Genomic DNA, 13,958 nt, shown 5'->3' with positions numbered 1-13,958 from the left:
GGACCCCCCGGCCCGGGGGGGGGGGGTGCGCGCGTGCGCGCGCCAGCCCCAAGGTTTATGATTTGACTTCATTACAGCATTTTCAATCCATCTAATAAACCAGAATTTTAAGGATCCCGAGTTGGACATTTGTAGCCAACACTATTTGGTGGAGAACGCAGGCATTATTCTAGGATTATTAGCGGACTGGTAATTGGGGAGACCGTGTCTCCAGATAGAAGCCACGTCCACAGAGGTGGACGGGCAATAGTCACCCAAGGGGATATCAACACTGGGGACCAACTTTTGGGGCTGAATAACTCCAGATCGATCACTCCCAGAGTCCTACTCATGACAGCAGTAAATTAATCAAAATTCATCAACGGACTCCCAAACCTGCACATACATGTGGACGACCCCTGGGGCTGACAGATGCCATCCAGTAGCCACTGAGGGGGAAGTCCCACAAGGATCAATGACCCCTGGATTGGGCAAACCTGAAAACTGGGGAGTCACCAAAGTCTGCCAGGGACAGATAAAAAGCAGTGAAAAGTGACCCTCAGGGGTGCCCTCTTGATCTCCAACTTGACCAGCACCCGACCTGTCCAGCCAAAAGGACCAGCCAGCCACCCCTTCTGGAGGATAACACCACGCTGGAAGAAGTCTCGACTGGCCATCGATGGCAGATTCCAGCATTTGTGGGATAGGTATACCCAACTCTTGTAGCTCGCTACTGTGTGCGTGCGCGTGTGAGGGGACCAGCCCCAAGGTTTATGGTTTGACTTCATTACAGTGTTTCAATCTGCCTAATAAACCAAAATTTTTAGGATCCCGAGTTGGACATTTGTAGCCAACAGTAATGCAGGATTCTAAGCTTTTCATGCTGCAATTCTGCACTTATGGCACTAACAGCATCTCAAGGAAGGCAACCAAGGTCTACTTTTTCCATTCTGGTGCAAAAGGGTCAAAGACAATACATCAGGGGTGCCAAACATACGGCCTGTGAGCTAGATCTGGCGCAAAGCTTTAATGCGGAGGAACCTTCCTGCAGTTGCAGCCAAGCACCAAAGCATGATCATGATATCTTATAAAATACACATTCATAAATGGTAATAAATGGCAGTAATGCCTATGTGATAAACATAGCAAAGTGAAAATTTTTATAAATGGCCCCACGACACTCCCCCAACACTAACATTGACATCTCTGCAATATATCAAATTGATACCATCTCTCCTCTAGCCAGCTGACAAGCAGTCAGGCCCAAGATCTAATTCCATTCCACATAAGCCACTAGCCAGAAAGCCCTCTTATAAACCTACATCAGCACCGTGGGCAATATAGATCTTGTTCTCCTGCCATTTGTTACAATTATGCCCTTCTCGATACCATCAGCAGTAGTTCAACCACTGTGCCATGGCCTTTTTAGAGCCATTTATTATTTAAAAAAACAAAAAATAAAGCAAGGAGATGGGTCATTCCAGCACTGAATTACTCACAGGAGTCTCTGCTGTTTTTCGCCCTCTCAATCAGTGACTGGAGACCAGACACAGGAAATGTGGCAAAGGAAACAAAAAAAAATAAGGATACAGGTCAGCATGTTCCAAGGAAACTTCACCCCCAACTATGACTGAACATCATCAGACTTAATACTTTGTGCAGAGCTTTGCAGTTTATTCTGCTGACAGACTCAGGCAGCCAGACCTCCTCAGGCTCCAGCTCAGAGATTATGTAAGAAGATGGACACTCAGTCACAACCCCCAAAGTAAAACTCATCTTTGCCAACAAGACAGCTGTCTCCTCCTCACTCCCATGGACACTTCAGTGTTAGATTTTCCCCATGATGAAAAAGGGCTGTTTATATTCCATATTAGCAAGTGAGTATATTTTACCTTTAAATTCCTTAAGCTTTCTTCTAGCCCCATTCTGTGAAAGGAAAGTCTTCATACTAATCCCAGGCCTAGAACCCCTTTATCACTAAGAATCACAGCTGTACTTTCACTTGTCACTAGCATGGAATCCTATCACTACTGCTTCACCTATACTGCCACTGTTTACCTACACTGCTACAAAGACTTTGATATCTGGCACCAAAAAGTATTAAAAGCATTCTTGAATGAAAAGAAGGCATAAATCCATGCTGGTCAGAACCAATTTAGTACAGCTGAAGAGCAGCTGGAAAAGACTAGGACTGAACAGTACGCTATAGCTAAAGAGATCAGCTTGCCTACTTGACAGGAAGAGATCAACAGCAGCCAGCCTACCTTCTTTCCTGCCAGCTTGATCCGTGGAGTGAAACTGTTACACAGGAGCTGGCTTTTGGATGTGTAGAAACTAAAAAGGAAGAGCAAAGCTGTTCAGTAACTTTTAGAAAATTAATTATTTAAATAAAAACAAGCAGCTGCTTAACTACTGAATAAGTGGACACTGAGTGTGGGTTAGTATCACCTGGATCCTACTCCAGAAAGATTCTTCTGGAGACGAGATGGAGACAGCAAGACAAACAAATAAACAGCTGCATGCAAGATCAAGACAAAGCTGTATAGTCCAATAAAGCCACATTATTGCATTCGCACACACACTCAACCTGCAACTCCTCACACCCTAAAGAACTGCCTTCTCCAGTTCCCCTCCTCTTTCCTCCCAAAACTGTTCAGTTCATAACAGCACCTGCCACTGGTAACTCTTTTGCAATCTACTTGGCAGTAGCTGGCTTCAGTTGCTTAAAAGTCATGCCCCAGCCAAGACCTCTTCTATTTGAATTTATCTCAAAGAGTTGACCGTTATAATTTGCTTTGCAGTCAGAAAAGGCAAAATCTGGAACACTGCTTTTATGTAAGGCATAGATCAGGAGGAGCTTAAATACTTGGAAAAAGTGAACAGTCTGCTCTGTTTAAGCAAAGAGTCTCAGAACTGGAAGAAAAAGACTGCATTTATCTGGAGCATGTACTTACCTGAATTTAACATGATTAATGCTCATTAAGTACAGAATAACTTGTCTCAATTGCTGTCAGGGCTGTGGTATCAGTTGACTATCTCCTTTCATTTTAATAATCAGGTCTCAAGTCTTTCATTAGAAGCACTGAAAATGACACGCACTGGCTAGTTTCAAGGCTGCTACCTCCCCTTGTTTTAAAGGCATCTAATAGCAGCATTTGCCAATGTTCTCTGTGCTCTGTTTCTGGAGCCAGTTATAATGTAGTTAAACTGAGTACAATTACACTGGAAAGTAGACACAGAGGCCAAAAGAAGCTATTCATTTAAGTGTTTTTATACACTTAATCAATGATGTAAACAACAGGCAAGAAAATTGGTCCAGATGTTGTGTTATGCAGTTGGGGTAATTGTATGCTTATCCAATAGGCATACTAGCAGAGTACTTTGTACAAGCAAACTCTGCAAGGGACACAACTGGTACATGAAGAAGGAACACAAGAGGTACATGAAGAAAGAACATGCCTATATTACAGCTATATGGCAACAGTTGGACATAGTGGAGGCAGGTCGCTGCTTCATCTCTTTTAAAGAGAGAGAATATTCTCAGACAATCTTAACAGAAAGACGTCTGAAAAAAAGGAAAAGAAACAAGCCAAGGTTTGGAGTAGACAGTGCCACACTCTGAAATGCAATGTTTCATTTGGATCCTGGGCCTGGTACACTCTTTTCAGAGGCCATACCCATAGCAGTTTATTCAGGATTTGCTTGTTTTCATGAGAAATGCTGAGCCATTCAAGTGTTTTAACTATCTCATCTGATTAGTTTACATTCCTGCATTTCCTTAAGCACTCTTCAAGGACAGAGGTAAGACAGCTAAACACCCAAGCCTAAGATTACATCTCCCTACTTTACAGATTGCCCTGTAACCTTTTGTATCTACGTTTGCCACCTATCACTTCTGTTGGGAAACCCCATGCTCTTTGCAGAAGCTGCATCTATGCTCTGCAAGTTGAACAGAAAAAAAAAACAACAACATGGCAAAAAAATGTTGCGTTCAATAGACAACCAAGGGAAAACTATACCATGAATGCTGAAAAAAAGCTGGTGTGTCTGAGAAAATCCCAACTCACGCACTAACCTGTGGTTTATCCAGTGTGGAATATTGTAGTCATCTCCCAAGCGAGAATCTCCAGGACAACTGCGATTGTGAAGCTAGAAGAAAAGGTTGGCAGATGTAACAAGTACTCTGAGCTTCCTCTAGCTCAGTGGTTCCCAATCTGTGGTATGCGTACCACCAGTGGTACGCAGACAACCTGTCAGTGGTACATGTTAATAGATTTATTATAATTACTTTATATGACAAAAAATTGCTGGTGGTACTGAAGATTGAACTAAAAAATGTGCTGGTGGTATTTAAAGTTGTATCTTTTAAATTTGGTGCGTAATCTGTCAGTTTGGGAACCACTGCTCTAGCTGGTCAAATAATAAGCTAAACAGCTGCAGTAACAAGTATCCATTACCTTAAAGAGTGGTACAGCATGCAGTGGTTGCTCCCCCATACATACCAAGTCAACACCAATACCTGTAAACAAAAAAGAACAGTATAGCCACAAACTACCCATAGCTGTTACTAGAGGTGCACTGATACATCAGTCTGATATCAGATCAGCACCGATATAAAGAAAATTGCCTGTATCGGAAATCAGCCTGATGTGGCAGATAAATGCCCCATGCAAGCGCACAGCTGCAGCGCAGCATGTAGGCGGCAAGGAGCACAGCACGTAGCTGGTAAGTCTGTTGTGGTGGAAGGGGAAGGGGATGGGGGAAGGTTAGGGGCGTGAGGGGGCAGATCAAGACCCCAGTGGTGAAGGAGGGAGTGGGGCTGGGGCTGCCCAGCTGGGGCAGGGCAGAGCGCAGAACAGAGCCGTGGCTCATCCAGAAGGCGTGTGGGGAGCGGGGGGAGGGCAGCACCGCTGCTGCCCACCCCAAGTGCAGCCTGGCCTAGTTCCCAGCCAGGAAGAGCCTGGAGCAGTCCTGGCCCCAACCCACAGCAGCAGCTCATCCTGCCCTGCACAGATCCAGAGGCACACGCCCCCCCCATGCCCTCCCAGGGTGCACGCAGTGCCAGGAGCTGCCCCTCCTTCCCCACCCAGACAAGCCGCGGCTCCATCCTGTGCCCCTCCCTGGCAGAGCAGTGCCTGCCCCAGCCCCAGCCCCTGCCCCACTCCCTCCCTCACCATGGGGGCTTGATCTGCAAAGACCGCTCATGTCACTTGCAGCATGTGTGCCACACATTGGCCCTCCCCCCCGATTACACAGAAAGAGCACATAAATGGAACTAGGAAGTGTTTCCTCTGAACTCACACAAATCATACACCATTGTCCTTTAAGTGCTGAGCACTCACAAATCCCCCAAGAAGTTAAAGGGAGCTGCAAGGGTTTGGAAACACTGAAAATCATGCCAGATTTGCATTTAGTGTAGCAGTACGTCCTCCAGATTCATCCTTCAGAAAGATGCATTGTAAGACCTGACAATGCTGTGTTTCTGAGAACCAAGAGAAGCTCTGGTTTCTGAAAAATTAAGTTGTTTCTTTACCATTGTCTATCATACGCTGCTTGGTCAGGATCATAAGGAGCCGGTCCACTTCAAACACACCCACCCCAGGTGTGATAACCACAGACATCTGTCCAGTCCGGTCAAAGTTCCGGTTTATGTAATGCTTGTCAAACACTAAAAGATAAGTAAGAATCAAAGAGCAGGCAGAGAGCTTAAAGAAATATCCAGCATCTTTTTCTTTAAGAGTTGAAAATGTGACACTATTGATATTAAAAAAGCAACCCTAAACTATCAGACACAAATATAACAGGACCTGTATTTATCTATATACAGCCAGCTATATAATGCAGTGGTCAGTAATGTTTTCCCTATGCTTTTAAAATATATGTTGGAATGGCATTAAAAGTAGGAGGAAGAAGAAAAAAGTAAGGGATGGGAGGAATAATTAATAGGTGGGTGTTTTTCCAGTCAGAGTTTGCTTTCTTGCAACTCTGGAGATGCCAAAGACAATAAGTAACTGAATCAGGTAGCACAAAGAGCCGCTGCATGACGGTGACTGGAAAACTCCGATGTAATGCTCACATATAGATGCATCTTAGATGAAGGAAAATAAACTGGCTAAAGATGACAAAGCTTTGATATAAGCCCCAGGACTCAGAAAGTATTTGTTTTTAATGCCAGTTCACTCAGAAGAAATGCAAATCAGTTTCTCCTGCAAGCAAGGGAGACAAGTTAATTTTTCCTTACTCACCATTGAAAGAAAGATTTATGGCCTCCAGGTAGTTCCCTTGTGCTGAAGTAGAATTGTAACCTGGAGGGAAGCCCTCTAGACAAAAGTTTACAAGGAAAAAAACTTAATTTATCATCTATATAAAGACAAATCACCAACAAGGAGCATTTCCTGGAATTTTTGAAGCTATTCCCACCATGCTGCCCAATGCATAGTCAGGACTCGTGAGTCTTATGCCACCCCACACAGTACCAGAAGGAAACCAGAAGACATAAAACTAATCATTTGTGGGGCAAGCATCAGCAGAGGAAGCCAGACACTGCAAGGCTGAGAGTAAAGACCCAGCAACTTAGATTAAAGAAGATCTCCCCCACCTGCCTGCTCCAGCCGCACCAGCACAGGATACTGGATGAAGAGTTTTTTAATAGTCACAAGCAATGATGTCCATTCTTCCCGTCTCTCATTCTGAACCACAACCCTGAAAGTAACATATTTTGAGGACCACAAAAGGGAGGTTATCATGCAGGTTCTCAGAGGAAGCTATAAAAAGTGAGAGGGAAGGACTGACAACCTACAGTCAAAGCAAAAGAAAGCTACAGAAGGAGGAAATAAGTATTTCTACAACATTCTCTCACAGGTAAGAAAGTAAAATTTCATGAGATGGCCAAGCCTTACATAAATGTTATGTCTTATACTACAGAAAAAGCATGTGATCTTTGAAGTCTATAAACAATTTCTAGAAGTGGCAGTGTGACAACTCTGCATTCAGCAAAAATGACCGTGCACATATCTGAGCTGGGGAAGAAGTGGTCAGTGGCCAGGCTCAGGGAAGAATGCTTTTTGATATACTAAGACCATGTCCTTCTGAGGCACTCTAGCAAGAAACTTGATATTCTCCAAAGGGGTCCTAATTAATGAGTTCCACGTGGATTCTAAGGCACATCTATCCCTTAAAGGGTAAGAGTCAACATACTTGTAGAAGTCTTCATAAAATCTTCCCTCGTGATCCTGCCGAATTGAGGCACGATGTATCTCAGGAAACTCATCTGTAATGGAAATGAAAGTGGGGGTGAAGATCATTCATTCTAAAGCATTTCTTGAGAAGCAGCCATTTCCAGAGTAAATCTAAACCTTGGAGGAAAAGCAAAACAAAGAACATAAATTTTCCTGATCATATTAAATTTGGTTTTAAAATTAAGACACAGGGCATCCTTGTACAAGAGCTTGAGGACTATGGGGACAACTGACCCATGTCCTTTCATATAATACTGCTTAAAGGATTCACACAAGGAATCATCATGCACCCATTGTGTTTGACACTGGACATCTTGGAGAGAGAACAAGCTCATTAAGGAAAAAACGCAGCTTTGCATTAGGCTATGGAAAATAAAGTAAACTGCAAACTATGAAAAACACTCAACACAACTCTTCCCATCCATTTGTGCAGGACAGCAAGGACTTTATAACAACTACAGAAGTATACACAGGTCTGTGCAGGTCCTAGACTGCTCTCTGAAACTATAGCAGCTGAAGGAAGGCAAGTACTTTCCAAAATGCCCATAGTCACCAATGCTTCCTATATAACGTACTTCTAATCAACTCTAAAACATAGCATCCATTAATGAAATCAAGTCCTCCACTGACATTCCACCCATTCTGATAAGCTTCCAAGAGGGAAGGGAACAGTTAAAGCAGTGGTCACCAACCAGTCAATTGCGGAGCCTCTTGCACTTTATCTGAGGCTGTGGGGGCAGGGCCCTGAGTGTGTACATGCATGTGCACCCCCCCCCCCCCCCCCAGCAGGTCAGTCTGTGGGGGAGGGAAGGGTGGGGATCAGATTGAGGCCCCCGCAGTGAGAGAGAGTACAGTAGAAGCAGGAGCAGGGATAAGGTGAGCGGAACCCCGGCCAGGCATGTGGTAGGAAGATAGAGCCTGGGCGGCTTGTCCAGGATCATGGGGGGCTCCTGCCTTTGAGTGGACCTCGGCAGAGGCCCCATGGGGCACGTGCCCCCCCTCCCCCCATATGAGTGCGGCAGAGGCAGCTGCCATTGTGGGCTGGGCTTTGCAACCCAAGCCCCACTGCCGCTGGCCTGGGGGGGGGCAGAAAGGTCGAATGTAGCGGGCTGGGGAGTGGCTTGACACCACGTGTATCCGCCACCAGAGGATGAAGCTCAGCCCAGGGTGGGACGTATGCCGTGTTGAGCCGCTCCTGGGCCAGCTACAGTGGGGTTCATGGCACAAAACCCAGCCCACAATGGCAGCCACCTGTGTCAAGCATCGATGGGGGGCATGTTTATAATGCCCACAAACATAGGGCAGCACAGGCAGATGGAGCAGCAGTGTGTGAGGGAGTGGGGCAGGGGCAGGCCCTGTACAGCCAGGGCAGGGCACAGGACAGAGCAGCGAGCAGCTTGTGCAGGAGGTGCAGGGAAGGGGGACACGCACCCCCAGGAGAGCATGGGGGGCATGTGCCCCCCAGATCTGCACACGGGGCGGGCCAGGGCAGACTGGGGCCATGATGCGCTCGGGCCAGGCAATGGCAGCAGCGGCGCTGGAAGCAGGGCTATGGAGGGCCTGCAGGCACCCAAAAATTAGCCGTAGCCCCCCCAACTCCTTTCCAGCCCCATTGCTGCCACTCACCCTGAGCACAGTGCGGCCCAGCCCCCACTGGGAAGAGCATAGCACAGCCTTCCCCCGGCCCTGCCCCTGCCCCTCCTCTCCCCCACCCCCAAGGGCACAGGCATCAAGTGCCCAGGATCTGCATGGTGGGGGAGGGTGGGCTGGGAGGCTGCACCGGGCTCTTCCTGGCAGTAGTTCGCAGCCCCACTCCCAGTACCATCGCTGCCTGGCCCAAGCGTAGCATAGCCCAACACCTGAGCCAGGAAGAGCCCGCCCCATCCCACCCGCAGATCCAGGGGCACAAGCCCTGCCACCCCAAAGCCCTCCAGGGGTGCGTGCCCCGCCCCCAGACAAACCAATCACAGGTCTGCCCTGCATCCCGCCCAGCTATGCAGGGCCTGCCCCAGCTGCACTCCCTCACTCACTGCTGGGGGGGGGGGCGGCGGGCAAACTGAGCCCCCAACAGGGCGGGGGAGGGCATAGGCAGGAGCAGGGGCTGGGGAGAGTGGGGGACAATCAGAGGCCTGGGGGGCACATTTCTCCCGGGCCTCTGCTTGTCCCACCCCCGGCCCAGCCAGGGCCCAACTCCCCCCAGCCCCTTCTCCTGCCTGTTCCCTGCTCCCTCCCTCACTACTGGGGCATCGATCTGCCCCACCCCTTCCCCCTACAGACTTACCAGCTGCAGGGGGCATGCTCCCAAATCATTTTTTCTCATTTCACTTCAATCTGCCCCCCTCCCCTTCCCACCCCACAGACTGACCTGCAGGAGTGGGAGACAGTGCAGGGTAGATGTTGGGTTGCTTTTTAATTAAAGAAGTGATCTCCTATCCAAAAAAGGGTGGAGACCCCTGAGTTAAAGGGAAGGGTCAGGATGGAGAAGAAATTTTTAAAAATGTGGTACCATCTTACCTATTGATTTTGCATCATAAAAAGTTCTAGAAAATAGAACCACTGTCACTTCATGGCTGCAGTTCTTCTCCTGTCCAATAAAAATGGAAGTCAATGAGTAAAAGCAAGACATTTCTAACTTCTGACCCATATAGTTTTCAGCATATAAACAGCAGCTGCACATTCCCAAAAGAGCAAAGATTTCCCTGAAAAAAGGGAAAACAAGCACCAATGCACCTGCAGACTATACTCCCTGGAGCTTGTAGGACTGTGCCATGCTAAGCTGAACAGTATCAGGCTAACAAATAGCTGGTCTAATAAAAGATATCACATCTGCACAAATAACCTTGTCTGGCTAACAGGAATATGTAAGAGGAGTATTTTGCATTACTCTGTAGAGCAGAGCTTTCCAAACTTTTCATGTTGGTGACACACTTTTTAGACATGCATCATTTCGCGACATAGTAATTCAGTTCCGGGGGAGGGGCCAAGGGAAGCAGACGCGAGTAAGGGAGCTCCGCGGTGCCCTTCCGCAAAATTTTCTGCATTTCGCGCGACACACCTACACACTGCCGCCGACACACTAATGTGTCGCGGCACACAGTTTGGAAAGCTCTGCTGTAGAGACTGGGAATGGAACTGGTGAGCTGTGCAGAATTCCTTGGCCACATTCTCCCAGGGTTCCTTGGGAAGAAAAATATAGGCTCAAGTAAAGAACTAAGTGAAGAAAAACAGAGCTATTCAGAGTTCTCTTGAACTCCTCTTCTCCATTCCCAATTAAAACAAAGTAGACCAATGTTACCAGTAAAGCTGCATGGAGTTTAGGTTTGTGATTCAGAGCTCTTGATGCCCTATGTCTCCTCCCACTCGATTTTGTCTATTTCACACTCACCCCCATTGAGGGTTGCTAAAATGTTCACGTTTATACTGAAATTTTTGGCTCTTGTTTTTGAAGCTCCACCACTAAGTGAATTGCAGGCACTGGAAATCAGAATAGATCTTTCTGCAAATGTGTCAAAAAAAGTAATGTTTTACAGACTGGCTTTTAACTGTGCCCATTCATGTTGTGGCTCCTACCCCTTTTCTTCAGAGTACAGTACCAGAAGATAGATACTGACTGCATGCAGTAAGTTATACTGCATAACAGGCAAACAAAAGGGGTGACTTGTTCACTTTGAAGCAGAATCTATTCAGAACAGCAACAATACCTTCCATTTGGTGAAGAGATCAGAAAGGAAACCATTCACAGCTTTCTCAAAGTACAGGTCCCCTACAAAGACAGCAGCAACAAAAAAGCATCAAACATCTGTGCTTATTTCTCTGATACACCCATATGGTTCCTAGTAACCTTACCCTAACAGTGCCAGCACAATGATTTTTATTAGAACTGAAGGCTAGCTTCCCGCTGTTGAGAGTCACTCATGATATTACCAAAGCAAAGAACATGAAAAACGGAAAAAAGCAGGACAAGTTTTACAGGACATGAACATAAGGTACAGCTTTGGTGTCAAGGATCATACCTCTACAATATAATTATGACCAGGGATCCAAGTTCTCCGTTTGTCATGGAAAAACGTGGCTTTCTTCTTTTAAAGGAGAAAAATGCATATTTTCTCCTTTAAAGGGAGAAAAACCCAGGAAACTGCAGGTTCCCTCTTGTAGGCTGGCAGAATTCCAGCCTGCAAAGGGCTGCTTGGGGCTGGGGAAAGCAGGACACAGGGGGCACCATGTCCATGTTTCATAGTTGGTAGGGTTGGAAGGGACCTGAGGAGATCATCTAATCCAACCCCCTGCCAAGGCAGGAAAGAGTACTGGGGTGAAATGACCCCGGCCAGCTGTTCATTCAGCCTCTTTTTTTTTTTTTTTAAAGACCCCCAGGGTAGGAGCCAGCACCACTTCTTTTGGAAGTTGGTTCCAGGTCATGTGTGTGCACATACATACACACATGCAGCAGCCAGGTAGCAGTGGAGAGCAGTTTCCACTACATAAAAGTCTATGGGGTAGAGGGACACAGACCATGCATCGGGGTGCAGGGGGTGGGCAAATGCCCCCTGAGCAGTGTGTGGAGAATGTGGCTGCAGTCTGGCTGGACCAGCTCCAGGAAGAAGCTGCCTCCACAACCCAGCAGCGGGGACTGAGCATGGGAGGGAGCACTTCACTACCAAGTCCGCCAAGGTCAGGTGCCCCTTTCCCACCCAGCAGCAGCAGGGGCCACAACTCTGCACTGCTGCTGCACCTCACCTTGGCAGCCAGAGCAGTGCAGCACTCCCTCCCATGCTGGGTCCTGGCCTGGGCAGTGGAGGAAGCTCCTTCTCAAATCTGGTCTGGTCCGGCTGCAGCCCCACACCCTGTCACAGGCACAGAAATCTGGGGGGAGGGGCACATGCCCACCCACAAACAAGTCGCCTGTGCCCCCCTCCTGACAACGCATGTTCTATACCCACACCGCCCCTTTTCCCACCCTCTTCCTCATACACTGTGGGGTTAGGGCCTAAGGACAGAGGGCAGTGGGTTAGGAGTGAGGGGCACTAGAAGTTGCGGGGAGGTTGTGGGCTGGGAGTGAGGGGCACTAGCAGGGCCAGTGGGCTGTGGCTTGGAAGTGAGGGGTACTGGCAAGGCTCAGGGAACTGTGGCTTGGAAGTGAAGGGCAACAGCATGGGCAAGCGCAGGGCACCGGAATATCATGGCTGCTCAGCAACACAAAGCTGGAGGGGCTGAAATGGGACAGACACAACCACATCTGAACCCATATCCTGGTGAATGAAGGGGGCAGGGAAGATCTGATTTTCCATGATAAAAAAACCCCTCAAACACCAAAATGTATCAGTATTTCGAATTTCTTTTATAACGATTAAGGCACTGATAGGTTTTCAAATTGTAACTATATCAATAAAATATTGTGTTCAACTGATGCCAATAAAACATTAGGTCTAAGTTGAAGAGAGAGAGAGAGAGAGAGAGAGAGAGGAGATTTCATTTTAATCATGCAAAAACATGAATTGGGGGAGTTGATCAGTGAATTTGCAATTTTTAGAGGAAAAAAAAACAGGATTCCTATTTATAATGAACTAGAAAATTCTGTTGTATCTTCTTCACATAGAAGATGCATGAATGTTTCCCTTTTCCGTTCTGTGTGGCTGCCCACATGCATGTACCTACTCAAGGAGGCTGTAAAAGAGCAGTTAAAGAACTAAGCCAGAAAGATGGAACAATGATGTATATAAGGCAGCTCAAGTACACAGCTTCAAAACAGTTAAGATAATCCTGACTGGGACCATCTAGGTCAGAGTGGGATTCCCTTTCAAAGGCTAAATTTCAAAGGATGGTCAAAGGGGACCATCAAAGACCCTAGAAAAGAGGGAGATTTAGAGTGAACTAAGCAACATTGCCCAGGGTCTGTCACTGAAAAATAAGCTGACAAGCTGGAAAGACACACAGCCATGGAGAATGTACCATAATCACTAAATAGCCTAGGCTGTTTCTCCCAATTCAGACATGTGAATTAGCTACATCAAGTATGTCAAACTTACCTGGCTCTACAGGCCAGATGAGTGTATGGGATCAGTCCACAGGCCAGACTGAGTCCACAGACACCCCCTGCCCCCACATGCATGCCAGATCCAGTGCCCACAGTGCCTACTCTTGCCAGACTGGGATACACACCGCATATGGCACCCACTCCAACCAGTCCAGGGCAGGCACCACATGCAGTGCAGGTTTCAGACCAGTCAGAGCAGACACCAGATCTGGCACATGGGGAACCAATGGAGCACATTGTCCCCTACTGCATGCTGGATCCAGCACTTGCTCTGGCCAATCCAGGACTACACCACACACAGTGCCAATCCAGGACCTGTGTTGCATGCAGCACCCACCTCAGACTGGCCAGAATGCATGCCTTGTGTAGCACATAGTCTTGGACTCGTCAGAATGGGTATCATGGGCACAGGATCCAGCATGCAGGGGGACTCCCAGACAGCACTGGGTACTGGATGATGTAACTCTATATGACAGATCTTTGACATCCCTAAACTATATAAATAGCCTCAGCTATGGACAGAGAAATTAAATCTGAGTCAGGGTTTCTGCGGGTAGGATGCCCTTCTTGTTTTACACCATGGGCTTTATACTTGTGGATGAAAGAGCAACTAGGACCTTATTTTCAAGAAGCTGTTTTTGAATCACTTTAACCAACTGCAAAGACAGGCTCTCAAAAAGGAACCCCAGAGGGTCTGAACAATTATTTGT

General features: G+C 47.2%; 1 protein-coding gene across 10 annotated transcripts in view; it reads right to left on the bottom strand.

Annotated features, from left to right (window-relative positions):
- Nucleotides 1-13,958, bottom strand: part of DEPDC5 (DEP domain containing 5) — an 85,163-nt gene that overhangs the window by 62,425 nt on the left and 8,780 nt on the right. For all 10 annotated transcript variants that reach the window (XM_025199281.1, XM_025199280.1, XM_014518133.2 and 7 more), the window contains exons 9-18: nucleotides 10,919-10,980; nucleotides 9,732-9,801; nucleotides 7,177-7,249; nucleotides 6,578-6,681; nucleotides 6,225-6,299; nucleotides 5,513-5,647; nucleotides 4,437-4,498; nucleotides 4,055-4,128; nucleotides 2,244-2,313; nucleotides 1,479-1,515 (exon numbers count right to left, since the gene is read on the bottom strand). In XM_025199281.1, the coding sequence (XP_025055066.1) occupies nucleotides 1,479-1,515; nucleotides 2,244-2,313; nucleotides 4,055-4,128; nucleotides 4,437-4,498; nucleotides 5,513-5,647; nucleotides 6,225-6,299; nucleotides 6,578-6,681; nucleotides 7,177-7,249; nucleotides 9,732-9,801; nucleotides 10,919-10,980 (762 nt within the window). The remainder of the gene's footprint in view (nucleotides 1-1,478; nucleotides 1,516-2,243; nucleotides 2,314-4,054; nucleotides 4,129-4,436; nucleotides 4,499-5,512; nucleotides 5,648-6,224; nucleotides 6,300-6,577; nucleotides 6,682-7,176; nucleotides 7,250-9,731; nucleotides 9,802-10,918; nucleotides 10,981-13,958) is intronic.

Source organism: Alligator sinensis, unplaced genomic scaffold (genome assembly GCF_000455745.1).
Source record: "Alligator sinensis unplaced genomic scaffold, ASM45574v1 scaffold505_1, whole genome shotgun sequence".
Lineage (NCBI taxonomy): Eukaryota > Metazoa > Chordata > Crocodylia > Alligatoridae > Alligator > Alligator sinensis.
Note: the sequence above shows the minus strand (reverse complement) of the source record. Positions and strands in the feature narration are given on the sequence as shown.